The 19,737-nt window shown below is 42.3% G+C and overlaps 1 protein-coding gene across 3 annotated transcripts in view; it reads right to left on the minus strand.

The window, feature by feature from the left end:
* The window catches only part of samd8 (sterile alpha motif domain containing 8), an 89,978-nt gene that overhangs the window by 5,045 nt on the left and 65,196 nt on the right, over positions 1-19,737 (minus strand). For 2 of the 3 annotated variants that reach the window (XM_059946838.1, XM_059946840.1), the window contains 3 exons: positions 17,240-17,335; positions 8,871-8,988; positions 6,716-6,866 (listed from right to left, as the gene is read on the minus strand). In XM_059946838.1, coding sequence (XP_059802821.1) covers positions 6,716-6,866; positions 8,871-8,988; positions 17,240-17,335 — 365 coding nt within the window. Of the gene's footprint in view, positions 1-6,110; positions 6,223-6,715; positions 6,867-8,870; positions 8,989-17,239; positions 17,336-19,737 lie in introns of all 3 variants that reach the window. The other variant, XM_059946839.1, reaches the window with a different exon arrangement.

Here is a 19,737-nt window from a genome sequence, read left to right on the forward strand (position 1 = left end):
GGTAGTGTTGCGGATACAGGTAGGATGCAGAAGGACTTAGACAGATTAGGAGAATGGGTAAGTAAGTGGCAAATGAAATACAATGTTGGAAAATAAATGTGCAGACTATTTTCTAAACGGAGAAAATTCAGGAATCTGATATGCAGAGTGACTTGGGAATCCTTGTGCAAAACACCCTGAATGTTAACTTGCAGATTGAATCTGTGATGAATGCCATGTTAGCATTCATTTCAAGAGGTCTTGAATACAAGAGCAAGGATGTGTTGCTGAGGCTTTATAAGGCACAGGTGAGGCCTCATCTTGAGTATTATGAACAGTTTTGGGCCCCTCATTTTAGAAAAGTTGTGCTGGCATTGGAGAGAGTCTAGAGAAGGTTCACAAGGATGATTCCAGGAATGAAACGGTTATCAAACGAGGAAAGTTTGATGGCTCTAGGTGTGTACTCGCTGGAATTCAGAAGGATGGGGGGTGGGGGGGGGTATCTTAGCGAAACCTTTCGAATGTTGAAAGGCCTAGCCAGAGTAGATGTGGAAAGGATTTTCTCATGATGGGACAGTCTAGGACAAGAGGGCAGAGCCTCAGGATAGAGGGGCGCCCTTTCAAACCAGAGATGCAGAGAAATTTCTTTAGCCAAAGGGTGGTGAATTTGTGGAATTTATTGCCACATGCAGCTGTGGAGGCCAGGTTGGGTGTATTAAGGCAGAGATTAATAGGTTCTTGATTGAACATGGCATCAAAGGTTATGGGGAGAAGGCCAGGAACTGGGGTTGAGGAGGAGATAGAAAAAAAGGATCAGCCATGATTGAATGACGGAGCAGACTCGATGGGCCAGATGGCCTAATTCTGCTCCTATGTCTTGTGGTGATAAATGGAAAACTAGATAATCAGATCCAAAATTGACTTGGTGATTGATGGCAGAGGTGGATTTAAATTATGACCAGTAGTGTACTGCAGGAATCAGCGCTTGTCACAATGTATTAACTTGGGCGTACATGTAGGTGCTAGGATTAGTAAGTTTGCAGGTGACATGAGCAATGATGGTGTTGAGTATAGTGAAGGTTTTCTCAGACTACAGCAGGCCACGGGTTAGATGGAAAGTTGGTTGGAGATTTGGCAGATAGAAAGTAATCCCAACAAATGCAAGGTGATACATTTTGGTGGAGATATATACAGAAAATTGCAGGGTACATGGGAACACTGATGAACAGATGGACCATGACATTCAAGTCTATGGTTCCCAAAAGTTGCAACACAGGTAGACGGGGGGTGAAGAAGCCACATGACACATTTGCTACACCAGGACATGGAATATAGAAGTTTTGTAAATTTGTTATGTTACAAGTTTACATAACACTTATTTCACACTCCGCTTTGAAACAGAGACACTCCTTTCTCCATTATTAGGGAGAGAGAGAAAACCTGTGGTACACTGAATACCAGCTAAACGAGTAGTCTTTGGGGTACTGTAAGTCTGTATCTTTGCTGCACACTTGAGTGCTTGGTGATGGGTGCCAATGCTTTTTTTTGCTGGTAGGGGAGAGGGGATTGTTGCTTTGCTACTGCTCATGCATGGGAGGTGGGGACTAGGGGGGCTTTGGGGTTTGGGTTTTAAAATTTAACTGTCATTCATTCATTGGGGGCACTCTGTTTTCGTGGATGGTTGCAAAGAGAAAGTATTTCAGGATGTATATTTTATACATTTCTCTGACATTAAATGTATCTTTGAAACCCTTAACTGGACTTGGGAATATCGTGTGTGGTTCTGGTGGTCACAAGGATGTGTTAGCAGGAGAGATTCCCTGGATGTTCTCAGTGGGACAGGCAGCATCCCTGGAGGGGAGATAGCCAGTTTAAAAAGGTGGAGCACCTACCTTCTCTTAGAGATTATTATTTTGCAGCACAGTTGAGAGCTGTGATATGCTGGTGCAACCCGTCAAATGATGCTCAATGGAAAAACATGGAAGAGAGGATACTTTCCATCCCCATACAGGCAATTTTAGCTGAACAATCTACAAAGTTACATAAATACTATTGATAACCCATGGGTGAAATGGACTCATAAAATATGGGAAACTATAATAAAAGAATATAAACTAGAGAGAGATATTGCAATTCTTAAATGGTGTGCATGACTCGGATTTTATGCTGAATAAACTGGATGCTAGATTTAAGGACTGTACAGCTAAAGGAATAACAGTTCTTTGTAATATAATGAAAGGAGGAACAATTTTGAACTGCTTAAACAGAAACACTTAAAAAACAAGACTTTTATCTGTATTTACAGATGCAACAGTATGTTAATAGGGTGGTTAAGAATGTAACCAAGGCAAGTACATGTTTGATAGAGCTATTTAGAAAAGCATATAATTCAGATAATGGTGGTAGAGTCATTTCAAGCGTGTATAAGGGTTGTCAATTTTAAAACACATTTGACTTCATACATTAAAACAAAATGGGAGAAGGAAGGAGGGATAATTATATCTGAGGAAGAATGGACAATAATATGGAGGTATCAATGGAAGTGTACCAGTTCACAGAAATGGAGGGAGTTTGGATGGAAAAACTTGATAAAATATTTTATTACACCCTCTCAGAAATCCCATTATGATAGTAACTTCCCTGTTTGCTGGAAGAATTGTGGAAGTCAAAATGCAAACCATTATTATATTTTCTGGAAATGTCCCATTATTAAAGACTATTGGAGTTGGATACATAATGCCCTACAAGACATCTTTAAATGTGAAATACCCTTAGAAAGTAAGAGCATATATTTTGGGTATATACCTCAAGAATGGTTGAAAAGAGATAAATATTTAATGACTATACTGTTGGTGGCTGGTAAAAAGACTCTTATCAGGAAATGGTTATTACAGGAGAGCCCAACTTTAAACACATGGATGGAAATTACAATGGACATTTACAAAATGGAGATAATAGCATCTGTTAATCATAAGTTGGAACAATTTGATTGATACTGGGAAAAATGGTTTCATTACATAATACCTCATAAGCCTGATTTTATTCTCACAATTTAATGAAATGTTGTTAAAAAAAAAGATCACTTCTTACTTGTATATAGTTTTCTCCTTTTGCTTGTTCTTTCTTTTCTCTTTTCTATAAGTGTATACCTCAGATAAATATTAAGTGGAGATTTGTGGCAAATATGACTATATGATATATATATATAGCATCTGAAATACATCTTGTGGAAACATTTGTTTGATGATGAACTGCAATAAAAAATAAATTACAAAAAAAAGGTGGAGCAAGAGCTGGCAGGTGATAGGTGGCAAACACGAGGAAATCTGCAGATGCTGGAAATTCAAGCAACACACACAAAATGCTGGTAGAATGCAGCAGGCCAGGCAGCATCTATAGGGAGAAGCGCTGTCGATGTTTCGGGCTGAGACCCTTCGTCAGGACTAACCAAAAGGAAAGATAGTAAGAGATTTGAAAGTAGGAGGGGGAGGGGAAAATGCGAAATGATAGGAGAAGACCTGAGGGGGTGGGATGAAGTTGAGGGTGATTGAAAGGTGATTGGCAAAAGTGATACAGCGCTAGAGAAGGGAAAGGATCATGGGACGGGAGGCCTAGGGAGAAAGAAAGGGGGAGGGGAGCACCAGAGGGAGATGGAGAACAGGCAGAGTGATGGACAGAGAGAGAAAAAAAACTAAATATATCAGGGATGAGGTAAGAAGGGGAGGGGCATTACCAGAAATTAGAGAAGTCAATGTTCTTGCCATCAGGTTGGAGGCTACTCAGCCGGTATATAAGGCATTGTTCCTCCAACCTGAGTGTGGCTTCATCTTAACAGTAGAGGAGGCCATGGATAGACATATCAGAATGGGAATGGGACGTGGAATTAAAATGTGTGGCCACTGGGAGATCCTGCTTGCTCTGGCGGTGGGAAGGGATGGGGGAGATGAATGGACAAGGGAGTCGCATAGGGAGCGATCCCTGCAGAAAGCAGAAGGGGGGGAGGAGGGAGAGACGTGCTTGGTAGTGGGATCCCGTTGGAGGTGGCGGAAGTTATGGAGAATTATAGGTTGGATCCGGAGGCTGGTGGGGACAAAGGGAACCCTATCCTGAGTGGGGTGGTGGGCGGATGGGGTGAGGGTAGATGTGCGGGAAATGGGAGAGATGTGTTTGAGAACAGAGTTGATGGTGGAAGAAGGGAAGCCCCTTTGTTTAAAGAAGGAAGACATCTCCTTCATCCTGGAATGAAAAGCCTCATCCTGAGAGCAGATGCGGCAGAGACGGAGGAATTGTGAGAAGGGGATAGCATTTTTGCAAGAGACAGGGCGGGAAGAGGAATAATCCAGGTACCCACCACCCCACTCAGGATAGGGTTCCCCTTGTCCTCATCTACCACCCCACCAGCCTCCGGATCCAACGTATAATTCTCTGTAACTTCCGCCACCTCCAATGGGATCCCACTACCAAGCACGTCTCTCCCTCCACCACTTTCTGCTTTCCGCAGGGATCGCTCCCTACGCGACTCCCTTGTCCATTCATCCCCCCCCCCCATTCCTTCCCACCAATCTCCCTCCTGACACTTATCCTTGCAAGCGGAACAAGTGCTACACCTGCCTTTACACTTCCTCCCTCACCACCATTCAGGGCCCCAGACAGTCCTTCTAGGTGAGGTGACACTTCACCTGTGAGTCGGCTGGTGTGGTATACTGCATCCGGTGCTCCCGGTGTGGCCTTTTATATATTGGTGAGACCCGACGAAGACGGAGAGACTGTTTCGCTGAACACTTACACTCTGTCTGCCAGAGAAAGCAGGATCTCCCAGAGGCCACAAATTTTAATTCCACGTCCCATTCCCATTCTGATATGTCTATCCATGGTCTCCTCTACTGTCAAGATGAAGCCACACTCAGGTTGGAGGAACAACACCTTATATACCGACTGGGTAGCCTCCAACCTGATGGCATGAGCACTAACTTCCGTTAATGCCCCTCCCCTTCTTATCCCATCCCTGATATATTTAGTTTTTTTTTCTCTCTCTGCCCATCATTCTGCCGGTTCTCCATCTCCCTCTGGTGCTCCCCTCCCCCTTTCTTTCTCCCTTGGCCTCCCATCGCATGATCCTTTCCCTTCTCTAGCTCTGTATCACTTTTGCCAATCACCTGTCTGGCCCTCAGCTTCACCCCTCCTCCTCTGGTCTTCTCCTATCATTTCGCATTTTCCCCTCCCCCTCCTACTTTCAAATCTCTTACTATCTTTCCTTTCAGTTAGTCCTGACGAAGGGTCTTGGCCTGAAACGTCGACAGCACTTCTCCCTATAGATCCTCCCTGGCCTGCTCCATTCCACCAGCATTTTGTGTATGTTGTTAAGTGATAGGTGGATCCAGGTGAGGGGGGAAATTATATCAGAAGTTGGGAAGGTAATGGGTGCAAGATATTGGATGTGATAGGATAATAGAGAATGAAATAAAGGGAAGGCGGGGAGGAGCAGGAGGAATATGTGGATGATGGGCAAAAGAAGAGAATATGTGGGATAAGGAGGAGAGAGGAAAACAGGAAAAACAAGGGAAACAGAACACATAGAGGAGTAGCTATCATAACTTTCAGGAGTTAATGTTCTTGCTGCTGGCATGTCATTTAGCCGTGACCCAGCAGTGGCAAAAGCTGTGGATAGACACATCGGTGTGGGAATGTGGAGTGGAATTGAAATGAGTGCCCTCTGGGAGATCCCAACTACAGATGGAATGAAGGTGCTCAACGAAGTGGTCCTACGTCAGGTCTCACCTATGTAGAGGGAGCCACACTAGGACCACCAGATACAACAAATAACATCACTGGAATCACATGTGAAAGAATGCCTCATTCGCCTCATTGAGGACCCTGAATGGTAGTGAGTGAAGATATAGGCGCAGTTGTTGTTTCAGGGCTAAGTGCCTGGAAATTTAGGAGGATTGGCGAGGATAGATGAGCAGATGCGAGAGTCATGGAGAGAGTGATCCTGAGGAATGTGGAGAGGAAAGGGGAGATGTGCCTGGTATTGGCGGAGGAAGTTGTTAAAAATACGTTGGATGCATAGACTAATGATGACTCCATTTCCCTCCATAGATACTGCCTGACCCACAAAGTTCTTCCAGTACCTCCCTGGTGTTGCTCCAGATTCAAGCACTCTCTTGTGTCTTCAATAGAATGTTGCCAGGACTGGAGGGCTGTGGTTACAATGGGAGATTGTATAGACTGGGTTTATCCTCACTAGAATGGAAGAGATGTAGAACAGCTATTTCCCTTCAATCATTCAGTCCTTGAAACAATCAGCACAATCCGAATCAGTACCTCAGTATAACAACACTGTGATCACTTGAACCACCTTGGACTGAATTCACCTTTTTTGCTAAATGTGCTTCTTGTATTTTTGTGCATAATTTATGTATATTTTCTCCTTAATTTATGTTTTTCTTGTGCATGTTGCTTATGTAATGCAATATGACTGCAACGCTACTGCAAGTCTGTATTTCTCAAGAGTGTACTTCAGTAATTATATTGTCCTCCTAAAACCCAAGGTGTAATATTTGATAATTCATTTCATAAATAAATCCATTATCCAATCTTCCTACTTAAAACTGGATGGTTTTACATACTATCTGAATCATCACATTATTATTGCTGATAGTAATCACTTCCTTCTCCAAGTAACTGTCTTTGCCCATTCAAGTAAGCCAATGAAGAAGAACAATCTCATGCTTACATTCCGTGACAAAGAAGTTGAGCATGGTGAGGACAACCGTGTGGCCACTGAACATGTAGTCTCCACAAGTATGCACGCCTGTTAGTGTCATTCCAAAACCACTCCAAATTGCGAGTGCCCTTTGAAATTTGGCCCACATGTCTCCATACAACTGAAAGAAGAAAATACATAGTGTTGACCAAAGATCACTGAACTTTCTACCACTATTACAGCAGAACTATTCACAAGCCTCTGACGGCATTGTGGTTATGTTACTGGGTTAGTAATCCAGATGTCTGCACTATTCAGTCAGCTGCAACTGCGGATTTTAAATATAACTCATTACTCATCTCTAATAAAAGGTCAAGACCAAAGCTAATGACACTGATAAACTCATCTGCTCATTACCTTTCTCTGTGAAAGGCCACCTGCTCTGCACTAAATTATATAATCATACACTGAGTTATTGTAAGTTACAAAAGCCCTTAGCACTGATGATCATATCCCATTAAAGAATATAGAAAAAATACCAAAAATTGAAATTAATGCATATAAAAGCATGGGATTAAGATACATCATCACAATTAAGTTTTCATCTAAAAAACAAAGTTCCCCAGGAGTCCCAAATTAAGGAGACTCAAGTGCAAAGTAGTACACATGACTAACCCAACCTCATGCTGGGATACTCTTAACAGCTGTACTAGGGAAAAAGACAAAAGAAATGGCTAAAACACAATGCACAACATATCCAACACAGAGATTCAGGGCAGTTTGAATAAGGTCACCAGAACTCAGGCTCAGGTTGGATTGGCACATCTTGGTTCTTCATGTATAGGTGTACTTACCTGTATAGCAGTATATCAACACGTTAGCTGGGACCTAAAGGGAGAGGGCTCCGCAAAATCAGACCAGTCATCTTGTGTTTTATGTCCCACTGGAGCTGGGAGAGTCAAGTCCAAAATAATTGTGTCTTCATGTTCTAATTGATTGAGGTCAACCATGTAATATTCAGGAGATCCTTACCCGAAAACAAGTTTTAAACAAAGTTGAGTGGAGAAAGGAGACTAAAGTATCTAAAACCAGATTCAAGAAACAAACCTTAAAACAGGCTTCTACATTATTTGCAAGATCCTGGGGGACTGGGAACCTGAAGAGAATACCTACTCCCTGATGGCACACTGCCAACACATCTCCCCATCCCACCTTGATCCACTACCATTCATGTAAATCTGTCATGACTGTGTCACTAGGGTGAGGATACACAAACAGTGACATACATGGATAAGTACAATTGAGAGAGTTGGAAAAACACAGTGACATTCAGACAGGTACATGATAGGAAAGGTTTAGAGGGATATGAGTCAAATGAGACTAGCTCACGTGGGAATCTTGGTTGGCATGGACAAGTTGGCTGAAGGGCTGTTTATGTGCTATTCTAAGCAGTTCCAGATTTTCTTTAAAGTATGTGCGCTCTTAACTCCTGGTGGAGTCGTCGGGGCGCTGTCATGACAAGCTTTTTGCACTGAAGACTAGCTCAGGTGGGAATCTTGGTTGGTATGGATCTAAGCAGATCCAGATTCTCTTTAATGTGTGTGCACCCTTAACTCCTGGTGGAGTCATCGGAGCACAATCATGACAAGCTTTTTGCACCGATCTTTTTGGTGATTGCTCATTGTATGGCATGGTTTGGGCATCTGAAACCTGGCGGGTTTTTTTTTACAAGGTCAAGTTGCTAGGCATGGATGGAGAACATACAGGGGAGCTGGCTTGATTCTAACTCGGGACCTTCCGCCCCGAAGTCCAGCGCTGATGCCACTATGTCAACATAGTGGCACTGGTATCTGGTATTTATTCAGAGCTATGTGAGTGAGGTGATAAACTCATCACAATGACATGCAGAGGGAAGGTTAGAGGACTTCAAATATTTAGCAGGTAATCGCAAGTGAACATTTTAGGTATTATTGCTTCTTTATAAATTTGTCATTTTCAAATGTTCAAAATCTTATCCTTCACAATCAGCTTTTCAAATTTTGTAGAAGCATGTTTTATTTCATTTGTGTATGAAATTCATTGCAATGTTGAAAGCCACGGCAAAATAAATCTCACAACATTAAAACAAAATACCCGGCCAATGAGCCAGCTTGAGACCTAATTTGCATCATTTGGAAATACTTACTTTTCCAGAACACTGTAGGTGGTGGCCAGGCACAGACAGCGAGGTAACAAACATAGTAACGCAGCGTAATAAGAACACTGTTCCCATCAGGCTACACATGCGACGAAGGAGGATAGACCTGGAGGACCACAATAAACAGCCAAAGATACAGTGAACACTGCAATTCATTCCACAAATACAAGATCAAATTTCATTTCCCTATTACGTTCTAAGCATCCAATCGCTATAAAAAACATAAATTTTGCTCCTGATTTACTAACAAAACATTGAATTAAAATAGATTTCTGCACAATGCATTTGTCACAATGTTTATCACCAGCTGACACTACAACTTGAAGGGTAGCGTAAATGTCTTTTGAGCATTATGTCTTGGGTTACTTGTGTATATTACTATCAGAAAATTCTGTGATGATGACCAACAGATTTCTAATTTAATCCTTTTCCTCCCTACTAAAATGACCTCTCTGGTCCATTCACTATACCCTAACCAACAATAAATCAGCATGCTGCATACTACCTGCTCTATGAGAACTGTACTGGTAAAAATACTCAGTTTAATCAACAAAGCATTTGGTGATTGTGACAGGCAAGACAATGAGCTTGTTCAAGCTAAACAGTAAAGTCATCACCTGACATTACAACAGTGCTCCTAGATTCTGTTTCTGCATAGTTCTGCAAGATAAAGTTTTTCTTGATGTAATTACAAATTTTCACAATTTTATCCAAAATACAAAATGTAAAGCCCTCCTAATGCCTGGCTCCCTATCACCAGGCCACCTTGTATCTGTGCACAAGTCCATGCTGAATTCCTTACTGGCAGCACAGGGCAAGCTCACAATAGCCACACAATTGGGAGAGCAAAGAGTTATTTATAAAAACTCAACAGATCTCTGCTGGCCAGGAGCCATTCACTGTGGTCCAAGGTGCACTCTGCTGCTGGGAACTGAGCAGAGAGCTTGCCACATTGTGCTGGGCCTTTCTCAGTATAAATACTGGGCTGCACCAGCTGCCAAGCTCACTCATGGCAAAAGTTGTCATTCCTATTGTAACTCAGTGAATGGTTTAAATAATAATAATGATAATAATAATAGTAAGTACTTTATTGATCCTAAGTGGGACATTATTTCATTACAGCCAGCAACATTTAAAAACACACTTGGCCATAATAAATATAATGATATTAATCAATAAAGTACAGAATAATATACACAATAATTTACCAATGTGCAATACTGTACAATAATAAATGTACAAAATAATAAAACAGTGACTATTGTACTATGATGTGTGTTCTCCTGTTGTACAGAGATGAATTGTTGTACATGCTTATTGCATTTGGTAGGAAAGATTTTCTATAATGATCTTTGTGACAGCAGAGCTGAATGAGTCTGTTCGAAAGGGTGCTCCACTGCCCACCACTTACCCAAAAGAGTCTGGGTTGTAGCCAAGGACAGATCCAGCCTTTATGATGAGTTTATTTAGTCTTCTTGCATCACCAGCACCAGTGCTGCTCCCCCAACATACAGCCACAAAGAAGATTGCACTTGCTACAATGGACCAGCAAAAGATCACCAACATCCTGCTGCATATATTGAAGGATCTCAGCTTCCTTAGAAAATAGAGCCTGCTCACCCTATTCTTGTGATCGCAAGACCCTGTTGGACACTGTTAATATGGAAAGCTGCAAGTCCGGTTCACAGGTTTATTGTCACACAGTGGAGGAGCTGTGTAGCCTTGGTCATAGTGAGGGGCAGGCTTCAAGCCATGGTATTGCCTGTTTTTACAGCTGCCCAGTGGAGCCAGAGGTGCAGTTGGTTCAATCCACTGGAGTCCAGGAAGCAGTGTGGCATGGCGTTCAAGCTGAAGTCGGTGCTGGGCCCCAGGGAGAAATGCTGCAACATTCATGGACTCTGATTTGGACAATATTTTTGTGCGACTGCATTTTACTGGTGGTTGCAGGGTGGAGATACGTCTCTATGAAAAGTGCAAGGACCTCCTTCCCTCCACTAATCTGCAGGTCACCCTTAGGCAAGGTGTAGCACCTGCTTAGCTGCCTAGCTGCCTGATCAGAGTCAAGTGAAGCGATGGGAGCAGGTGTAAATGGTTACATGAGCAGCTGGTGCATATCACAAATCCTGGTTATCTGACTACTGATGCCAGACAATCTCTGAAGAGTACTGACAATGGCTTGGATCACCCATCTTGTAAAGACGGTGCCCAGAAGAACACAATGGCAAACCACTTCAGTAGAAAAATTTGCCAAGAATATCATGGTCATGGATAGAGAAAAGCACAACAGCGTGAAGGGGGTCTTCCCCACAGGCAATGATCCCTCACTCGGTAGAGACACTCCATGTACGACAAGTGAAACTCTACCATAATCAGGCTACTGTCCTCAATAAATATACCATCAAAATAGTAACATGGAATGTGAGAACTCTTTATCAAGCTGGAAAGCTAGAGACTGGTAAATGAACGTTTGAAAGTCAACATCATAGAACTGTGTGAGACAAGGTGGAAAGGGGCTGGATGTTTCCATTTTGATGAACGCAAACTGATCTATTCACATAGTGCTAAACCGAAACCAGATGTGGGAATAACACTCGATGCTGAAAGAAGCAAATGTCTTATGAGATACCAGGCATTATTTTCTGGTGAAACTCTGAGGCAACCTATGAACATTTCAATAGTAGTAGTATATGCTCCAACAGCTGATAGTAGTGAAGAAAATATAGAAAGTTTTTGATACTTTGCATGATGAAAACCACAGCAAAACATAAGATATTGTTATGGTGATAAGGGATATGAATACTAAAATTGGACAACTAGATGATATTATTGCTGCATTTGGATTGGGAACCAGGAATGACAGACGTGAGAGATTCATAGTCTAGTGTTGTAAAACCAAAAGACACAGGAGCAGAATTAGGCCATTTTGACCCATCAACTGCTCTGCCATTTCATCATTGCTGATCCAATTTTCCTCTCAGCCCAATCTCCTGTCTTCTCCTGTATCCCTTCATGCCCTGACCAATCAAAAATCTATCAATTTCTGCCTTAAATATACATACAGACTTGGCCTCCACAGCAGCCTGTGGCAACAAATTCCACAGATTCACCACACATGGGCTAAAGAAATTCCTCTTCATCTCCATTCTAAAACAATGAAGGAAACAGATTTTTACTGTTTGCCTCTATCCAACACATACTTTGCTCTGGCTCTTTGAATGACACCCAAACTGGGAATTTTCTCACTTTCTATTAAAGTTCAAAGTAAAATGTATTATCACAGTACGTGTCTCCACATACAACACTGATAATCTTTTTCCTGCGGGCATGCTCAGCAAATCTATGGAATAGCAACTGTAAAAAGGATTAATGAAAGAGCAAGAGCATAGAAGACAACAGACTATGCAAATGCAAATATAGAAAAATAGCAATAAATAACGAGACCATGAAATAACAAGATAGAGTCCTTAAAGTACGATGATTGCTGTGGGAACATCTCAATAGATAATAGACAATAGGTGCAGAAGTAGACCATTCGGCCCCTCGAGTCTGCACCACCATTCTGAGATCTTGGCTGATCATTCACTATCAATACCCAGTCCCTGCCTTGTCCCCATATCCCTTGATTCCCCTATCCATCAGATATCTATCTAGCTCCTTCTTGAAAGCATCCAGAGAATTGGCCTCCACCGTCTTCCGAGGTAGTGCATTCCACACCTCCACAACTCTCTGGGAGAAGAAGTTTTTCCTCAACTCTGTTTTAAATAACTGACCTCTTATTCTCAATCCATGCCCTCTGGTACTGGACTCTCCCAACATTTGGAACATATTTCCTGCCTCAATCCTATCAAATCCTTTAAATATCTTAAACGTTTCAATCAGATCCCCTCTCAATCTCCTCAATTCCAGCGTGTACAAGCCCAATCTCTCTGTGTAAGACAGCCCTGCCATCCCAGGAATCAACCTAGTGAATCTACGCTGCACTTCCTCAATTGCCAGAATGTCCTTCCTTAAACCTGGAGACCAAAACTGTACACAATATTCCAGGTGTGGTCTCACCAGAGCTCTGTACAAATGCAAAAGGACATCCTTGCTCTTGTACTCAATTCCCCTTGTAATAAAGGCCAACATTGCATTTGCCCTCTTCACTGCCTGTTGCACTTGCTCATTCACCTTCATTGACTGATGAACTAGGACCCCTAGGTCTCTTTCCACTTCTCCCTTACCTAACTCTACACCGTTCAGACAATACTCTGCCCTCTTGTTCCTGCTTCCAAATTGGATAACTTCACATTTATTCACATTGAATGACATCTGCTAAGTATCTGCCCACTCACCCAGCCTATCCAAGTCTCCCTGTATTCTCCTAACGTCCTCTTCGCATGTCACACTGCCACCCAGTTTAGTATCGTCAGCAAACTTGCTGATATAGTTTTCAATACCCTCATCTAAATCGTTGACATAAATCGTAAAGAGCTGTGGTCCCAATACAGAGCCCTGTGGTACCCCACTAGTCACCTCCAGCCAGTCCGAGAAACACCCTTTCACTGCTACCCTTTGCTTTCTATCTGCCAACCAGTTTTCTATCCATGTTGAAACCCTGCCCCCAATGCCATGAGCTCTGATTTTACTCACCAATCTCCTATGTGGCACCTTATCGAATGCCTTCTGAAAATCTAGGTACACTACATCCACTGGCTTACCCTCGTCTAACATCCTTGTTACACCCTCAAAAAACTCCAACAGATTAGTCAAGCATGATTTGCACTTGGTAAATCCATGCTGGCTCGGCCTAATCCTATTACTGCCATCAAGATATGCCACTATTTCGTCCTTAATAATGGACTCAAGCATCTTCCCCACGACTAACAGGGCGATAGTTCTCCGTTTTCTCCTTCCCTCCCTTCTTGAAAAGTGGGATAACATTAGCCACTCCCCAATCTTCAGGAACTGATCCTGAATCTAAGGAACATTGGAAAATGATTACCAATGCATCCACAATTTCCTGAGCCACCTCTTTTAGAACCCTCGGATGCAGACCATCTGACCCGGGGATTTATTAGCCTTCAGTCCTATCAGTCTACTCATCACAGTTTCTTTCCTAATGTCAATCTGTTTCAATTCCTCTGATATCTTATGACCCTGGCCCATCCATACATCTGGGAGATTGCTTGTGTCCTCCCTGGTGAAGACAGATCTAAAGTACGCATTAAATTCTGTTGCCATTTCCCTGTTTCCCATAACAATTTCTCCCAATTCATTCTTCAAGGGGCCAACATTGTTCTTAACTCTCTTCTTTCTCTTCACATAGCTAAAAAAGCTTTTGCTATCCCCTTTTATATTCCTGGCTAGACTGAGCTCATACCTGATTTTTTCTCTCCGTATTGCTTTTTTAGTCAAGATCTGCTGTTCCTTAAAACTTTCCCAATCATCTGTATTCCCACTCATCTTAGCCCTGTCATACTTTTTTTTCTTTAATACTATGCAATCTCTGACTTCCTTTGTCAACCACTGTGGCCCCTTCCCCTTCTTTGAATCCTTCCTTCTCATTGGAATGAACTGCTTTTGCATCTTTTGTATTATCCCCAAGAATATCTGCCACTGCTGATCCACTGTCTTTCCTGCCAGGGCATCCGCCCATTTAACTTTGGCCAGCTCTTCCCTCATGGCTCCATAGTCTCCTTTATTTAATTGCAACACTGACACCTCTGATCTGCCCTTATCCCTCTCAAATTGTAGATAAAAACTTATCATGTTATGAGCACTACTTCCTAATGGCTCCTTTACTTCAAGATCACTTATCAATTCCTGTTCATTACACATCACCAAGTCCAAAATAGCCTCGTTCCTGGTTGGCTCAAGCACAAGCTGTTCCAAAAATACATCCCTTAGACACTTCACAAACTCCCTATCCCGGGGTCCAGCACCTACCTGATTCTCCCAGTTCACCTGCATGTTGAAATCTCCCATAACGACTGCATTACCTTTAGCACATGCCAATGTTAACTCCCTAATCAACTTGTACCCAATATCCACGCTACTGTTTGGGGGCCTGTACACAACACCCATTAGGGTCTTTTTACCCTTACTGTTCCTCAGCTCATTCCACACAGACTCTACTTCCCCTGTTCCTAAGTCACCCCTTGCTAAGGACTGAATCGCATTCCTCACCAACAGGGCCACCCCACCCCCTCTTCCCATATTTCTGCCTCTACGATAGCACGTATACCCTGGTACACTCAATTCCCAGGCCTGATCCCCTTGCAGCCATGTCTCCGTTATCCCAACAATATCGTAGTTCCCCATTTTCATCTGAGCTTCAAGCTCATCTGTCTTATTTCTCACACTATGCGCATTCAAGTATAGAATTCTTAGCCCATTCCTCCTCTCTTTGCTTAAAACACTGTCTATTATACCTAACCCAGCTCCTTGAACTTCCATCGGGCTAATTGCACCTTGAATTTTGATGACCTTCTCAAGATCACCCAAACCTTCTACACATTTAACCCCATGCTCCTTCTGACCAACCCTCTGTACACGTAACTTTTCCAACACATGTTCTGTCTCACCTTTCTCCTTTACACAATTAATATTTGGGAAACGTGTATTCCCTACCTGTCCCTTATCCTTCATCATATCATCTTCTCTCGTATTCTGGATCCCTGCCCCCTGCACATCTAGTTTAAACTCTCCCGAGCAGCACTGGCAAACGTTCCTGCAAGAATGTTAGTACCCCTCCAGTTCAGATGTAGACCGTCCCTTCGAAACAGATCCCAACGTCCCTGGAACAAAGACCAATTATTCAGAAACCTGAGCCCTTCCTTCCTGCACCATGCTCTCAGCCTCGTATTAATGTGCATAATCATTCTATTCTTCGCCTCACTCACACGTGGCACGGGTAGCAATCCCAAAATTGAAGCCTTTCAGCTTCACTCCTAACTCCCTGAACTCTCTAAGCAGGACCCCATCACTCACCTTACCTACATCGTTGGTCCCTACATGGACCACTACATCTGGGTTCGTGCCCTCGTTCTCAAGAATAGCCTGCACCCAATCTGAGATGTCCCGGACCCTGGCACCAGGGAGGCAACATACCATCCGAGACTCCCGATCTGCCCCACAAAATCTCCCATCTGCCCCCCGACTATAGAATCCCCTAAAACTATCGCTCTCTTCTCTTCCCTCCTCCCCTTCCTAGTTGAGTGTAATTATCCCCTTGTTCATGAGACTGATGTTTGAGGGCTAAGTAATTGTTCTTGAACCTGAGGTGCAATCCCTGAGGCACTTGTACCTTTTATCTGATGGCAGCAGCAAGAAAAGAGCAAGGCCTGGGCGGTGGCAATCTCTGATGGTTAATGCTGCTTTCCTACAATAGCATTTCATGTAGATGTGCTCAATGGTTGAGAGGGCTTTACCTGAGATGTACTGGGCTAAATCCTCTACCTTTTGTAGGATTTTCTTTTCAAAGATATTGGTGTTCCTATACCAGGCCATAATGCAGCCACTTTTTCTGCTAGGCATGTATAGGAGTTTGTCAAGGTTTTTGAAATCAAGACAAATCTTCGCAGATTCCTAAGGAAGTAGAGGCACTGTCAAGCTTTCTTTGCAATTACATTTATATGATGGGCCCAGGACAGGTCTTCTGAGATAGTGATACCCAGGAATTTAAAGTTACTGACCCTCCCCTCCTCTGATCAGGACTGGCTCATGGACCTCAGGTTTCCCTCTCCTGAAATCTATAATTAGTTCCTTGGTCTTGCTGACATTGAGTGAGAAGGTGTGTTATGAGCCCACTCAGCCAAATTTTGAATTTTCCTCCTGTATGCTGATTCATTGCCACCTTTGATATGGCCATAACAGTGGTGTCATCAGCAAACTTGAATATGGTGTTGGAACTGTACTTAGCCACATAGTCATAGGTGTAAAGCAAGTAGAACAGGAAGCTAAGCACAGAGCTGTGTTGCATCTGTGCTGATGGAGATTGTGGAAGAGTTGTTTTTGCCAATCCTAAATGACTGGGATCTGCAAATGAGGAAATCCAGGATCCAATTGCACAAGGGAGTATTGAGACCCAGGCCTTGGAGGTTACTGATTAGTTTCAAGGGGATGATAGCATTAAATGCTAAGCTGTAATTGATAAAGAGCATCCTGATGTATGCATCTTTGCTATCCAGAAGTTCCAGGGTTGTGAAAAGAATCTTCCAAGATTGTGTAAATTGGAGCGGATTCAAGTTGGCACTCAGACAGGAGCTGATATAATTTCAACAGATAGTTCATTTTCCAGCATCAAATCTCCAGAAAAACATCCTCCTGAGAATTATGACATCAAAAAAAGCAAAGCAGATAATGCTAAAACCTACCTGTGCTTATGAAGCAGCAACAATAACAGCCAGATAGTGCACAGAACAACTCCACAGACTTCAGCCATTGCAAAAGCCCATGGAATCCTTGGGACACTGTTAACAGAAATGGCACAGTATCAAAACATGTAAATATTTGCATATACATTTCTTTGGAGAAACATAATTTTGCCTTATTTTGATATTTATCAGTGATTTACATGCACAAAGAAAAATGCACTTTGCACAATAAACCCTGTTCACCCTGAAAGGTTGTCCTAATACAACCCTTCCATACACTTACCCTGAAAGGTTGGCTAAATACAGCTTTTCCATATGTTCTAAGCAGCAATCAAAACTGAAACACTGGGTTGGTGGAGGGTAGTTGATGCTCAGAGCAGATCCCTATCCACACAAATGCTTTTCACAGAAGTATAGGCAGATGTTTACCCCCAGAGTTTTGAAAAAGATCCAAGAGAAAGCCACAGAAAGGATAATCAACAACTCCAGCAAAAGATTTCCCTGTGTTGTACTAGTGTTAGATTAAACACAAGATATTTGAATTTAAGCCAATATCCAATTGAATGGATCATGCAAAGTCATATTTTGGGGGCTATTTGAGCAACTATTTGGGTGTTTGGCTGAGATGCCCTAAGATATTGTTAAATGTGAATGACACAGATGGCAGACTGATGTGTATAACAAGATGGAATTGATCTGTAATATTAATACATTCCTGCTGTTATTCAGCATGTGTAACTTAAAATTTGAATTTGATGCAACGTGAGAAAAGATGGTGCATCATTATATATAGAAGACAACACGCGGCTCTTTATTTATAGACAAAACAATGACTGCGTTACTACCAATCATCAAGTTTGCAGTTGACTATATTAAAATCTTTTATTTATACAGCATGATCAAATCAGAAATTATGTATTCTGTGTTAGTGCCAGGAAATTACATCAGATAAAAATCAAAACAAAAGAAATTACACTGGGTGGGATAACTGGTCATTAATCTTTAAGCAGGGTACACAAGGGAATGGCAAAATTGGGGCAGAAATGAATTTCAAAGCATGGGCATGATTCTTAGGTGGGTCATGCAATATTTAAAATAAAGGGTCACAATCTCTGATCTATCCATTAACTGTTAAAATGCAAATGTGTGGGAGAACCATTGGTTAAAAAGTGTAACCAGCGAAAATCACTGGGCTGGACAGAAAGAACAGCAACCAATGGTGGTCAAAGGGAGATTCCCTGAAGGGGATTATTAAGTCAGATAATGTTAAGAGATAGTTCAAGCCATTAAAAGGATTTGAACACCTTCAGCTTTGTGGATAGTTGAGTGTTGTGCTGGTTCAACATGCATGAACGCAAATGGCCAAGGTTCTGGCATTTAAATACCTTGTCTAGGGAGCCATCAATAGAGACGATGCTGCCAAGGTACCTGAACTCATCTATTTCATTCAATTTTGATGGCGATGGAAGGTGGGGCAATAGTCTGTCTTTACCAGGCTGATAGTGAGGCCAAAGAGATGAGATGCTTTTGCAATACCATTGATAATGAGTTGGAGATCAGACTCTGTGTGGACCATCAAGTCACCACAAGGCATGCTTAAAGACTCCAATGATGCCACGATCATGCTGCTCGTCAAAAACAATCGAGGCATCTCCCTCTTGATCATTGCTGGGAAGGTTCTGGGCTGTATAATTCTCAACCACCTAATCACCAGCATATCAGGTGGGAACCTCCCTGTGACAATAGTGTAGTTTTTGCTCAGGTTGCAGCACTATCAACGTGGTGTTCACAGTTTGTCAGCTTCAGGAAAAATGTACTGAACAAAATTTGGATGTATGCCATTTTCATAGATCTAAGCAAATCGCTTGCACAGTCAACAGAGAAGCGCTGTGGTCAGTAATATCTAGTGCAGATTTATTTAACTAGTGACCTGCTGCCGTAACTTGACAGGAGCCCATTAGTTCCTACTTCCTGATGACTCTTTCAGGGACCTACCTAGGATCCTGCCAGGACTCCCTAGCCCACTAGCAGAGGCCCATCTACACAAACCAAGCAACAAAGGCACAGATTCGCTATAACTTGACAGCTTCTTTCATACTGATTCTTGCAGAAGGATTTACTGTTCAATATTTGTACTTCCAATAAAATTATAAAAGAAAAAATCCTCTGTTAAAAGGACTGTTGCATTCATGTTGAATAATTATAACACATTTTTGTAACTGAAATATTTAATTTCAGAACGACAATGTTGGGTCCAACATAACGCAACAGATTTCAAGGACGTAAATTGTTCCCCCTTATCCTCTGGTTGCCTTATTTTAAAAAACGGGTTTGTATTGCTCATAAATACTCAAATTGGATTCCAGCTTGAAAGTAGAGTGTAAACGTTGTTATTTCCATTTCTCCTACCACATCTTGGTTTTATTGATTCTTGGAAACACACAGCCAGAGACATCCTCATTCCCCTTTCTGTGACAGTTTTCACGTACAGTTGACCC

This window comes from Hypanus sabinus, chromosome 21, assembly GCF_030144855.1.
Source record: "Hypanus sabinus isolate sHypSab1 chromosome 21, sHypSab1.hap1, whole genome shotgun sequence".
Taxonomy (NCBI): domain Eukaryota; kingdom Metazoa; phylum Chordata; class Chondrichthyes; order Myliobatiformes; family Dasyatidae; genus Hypanus; species Hypanus sabinus.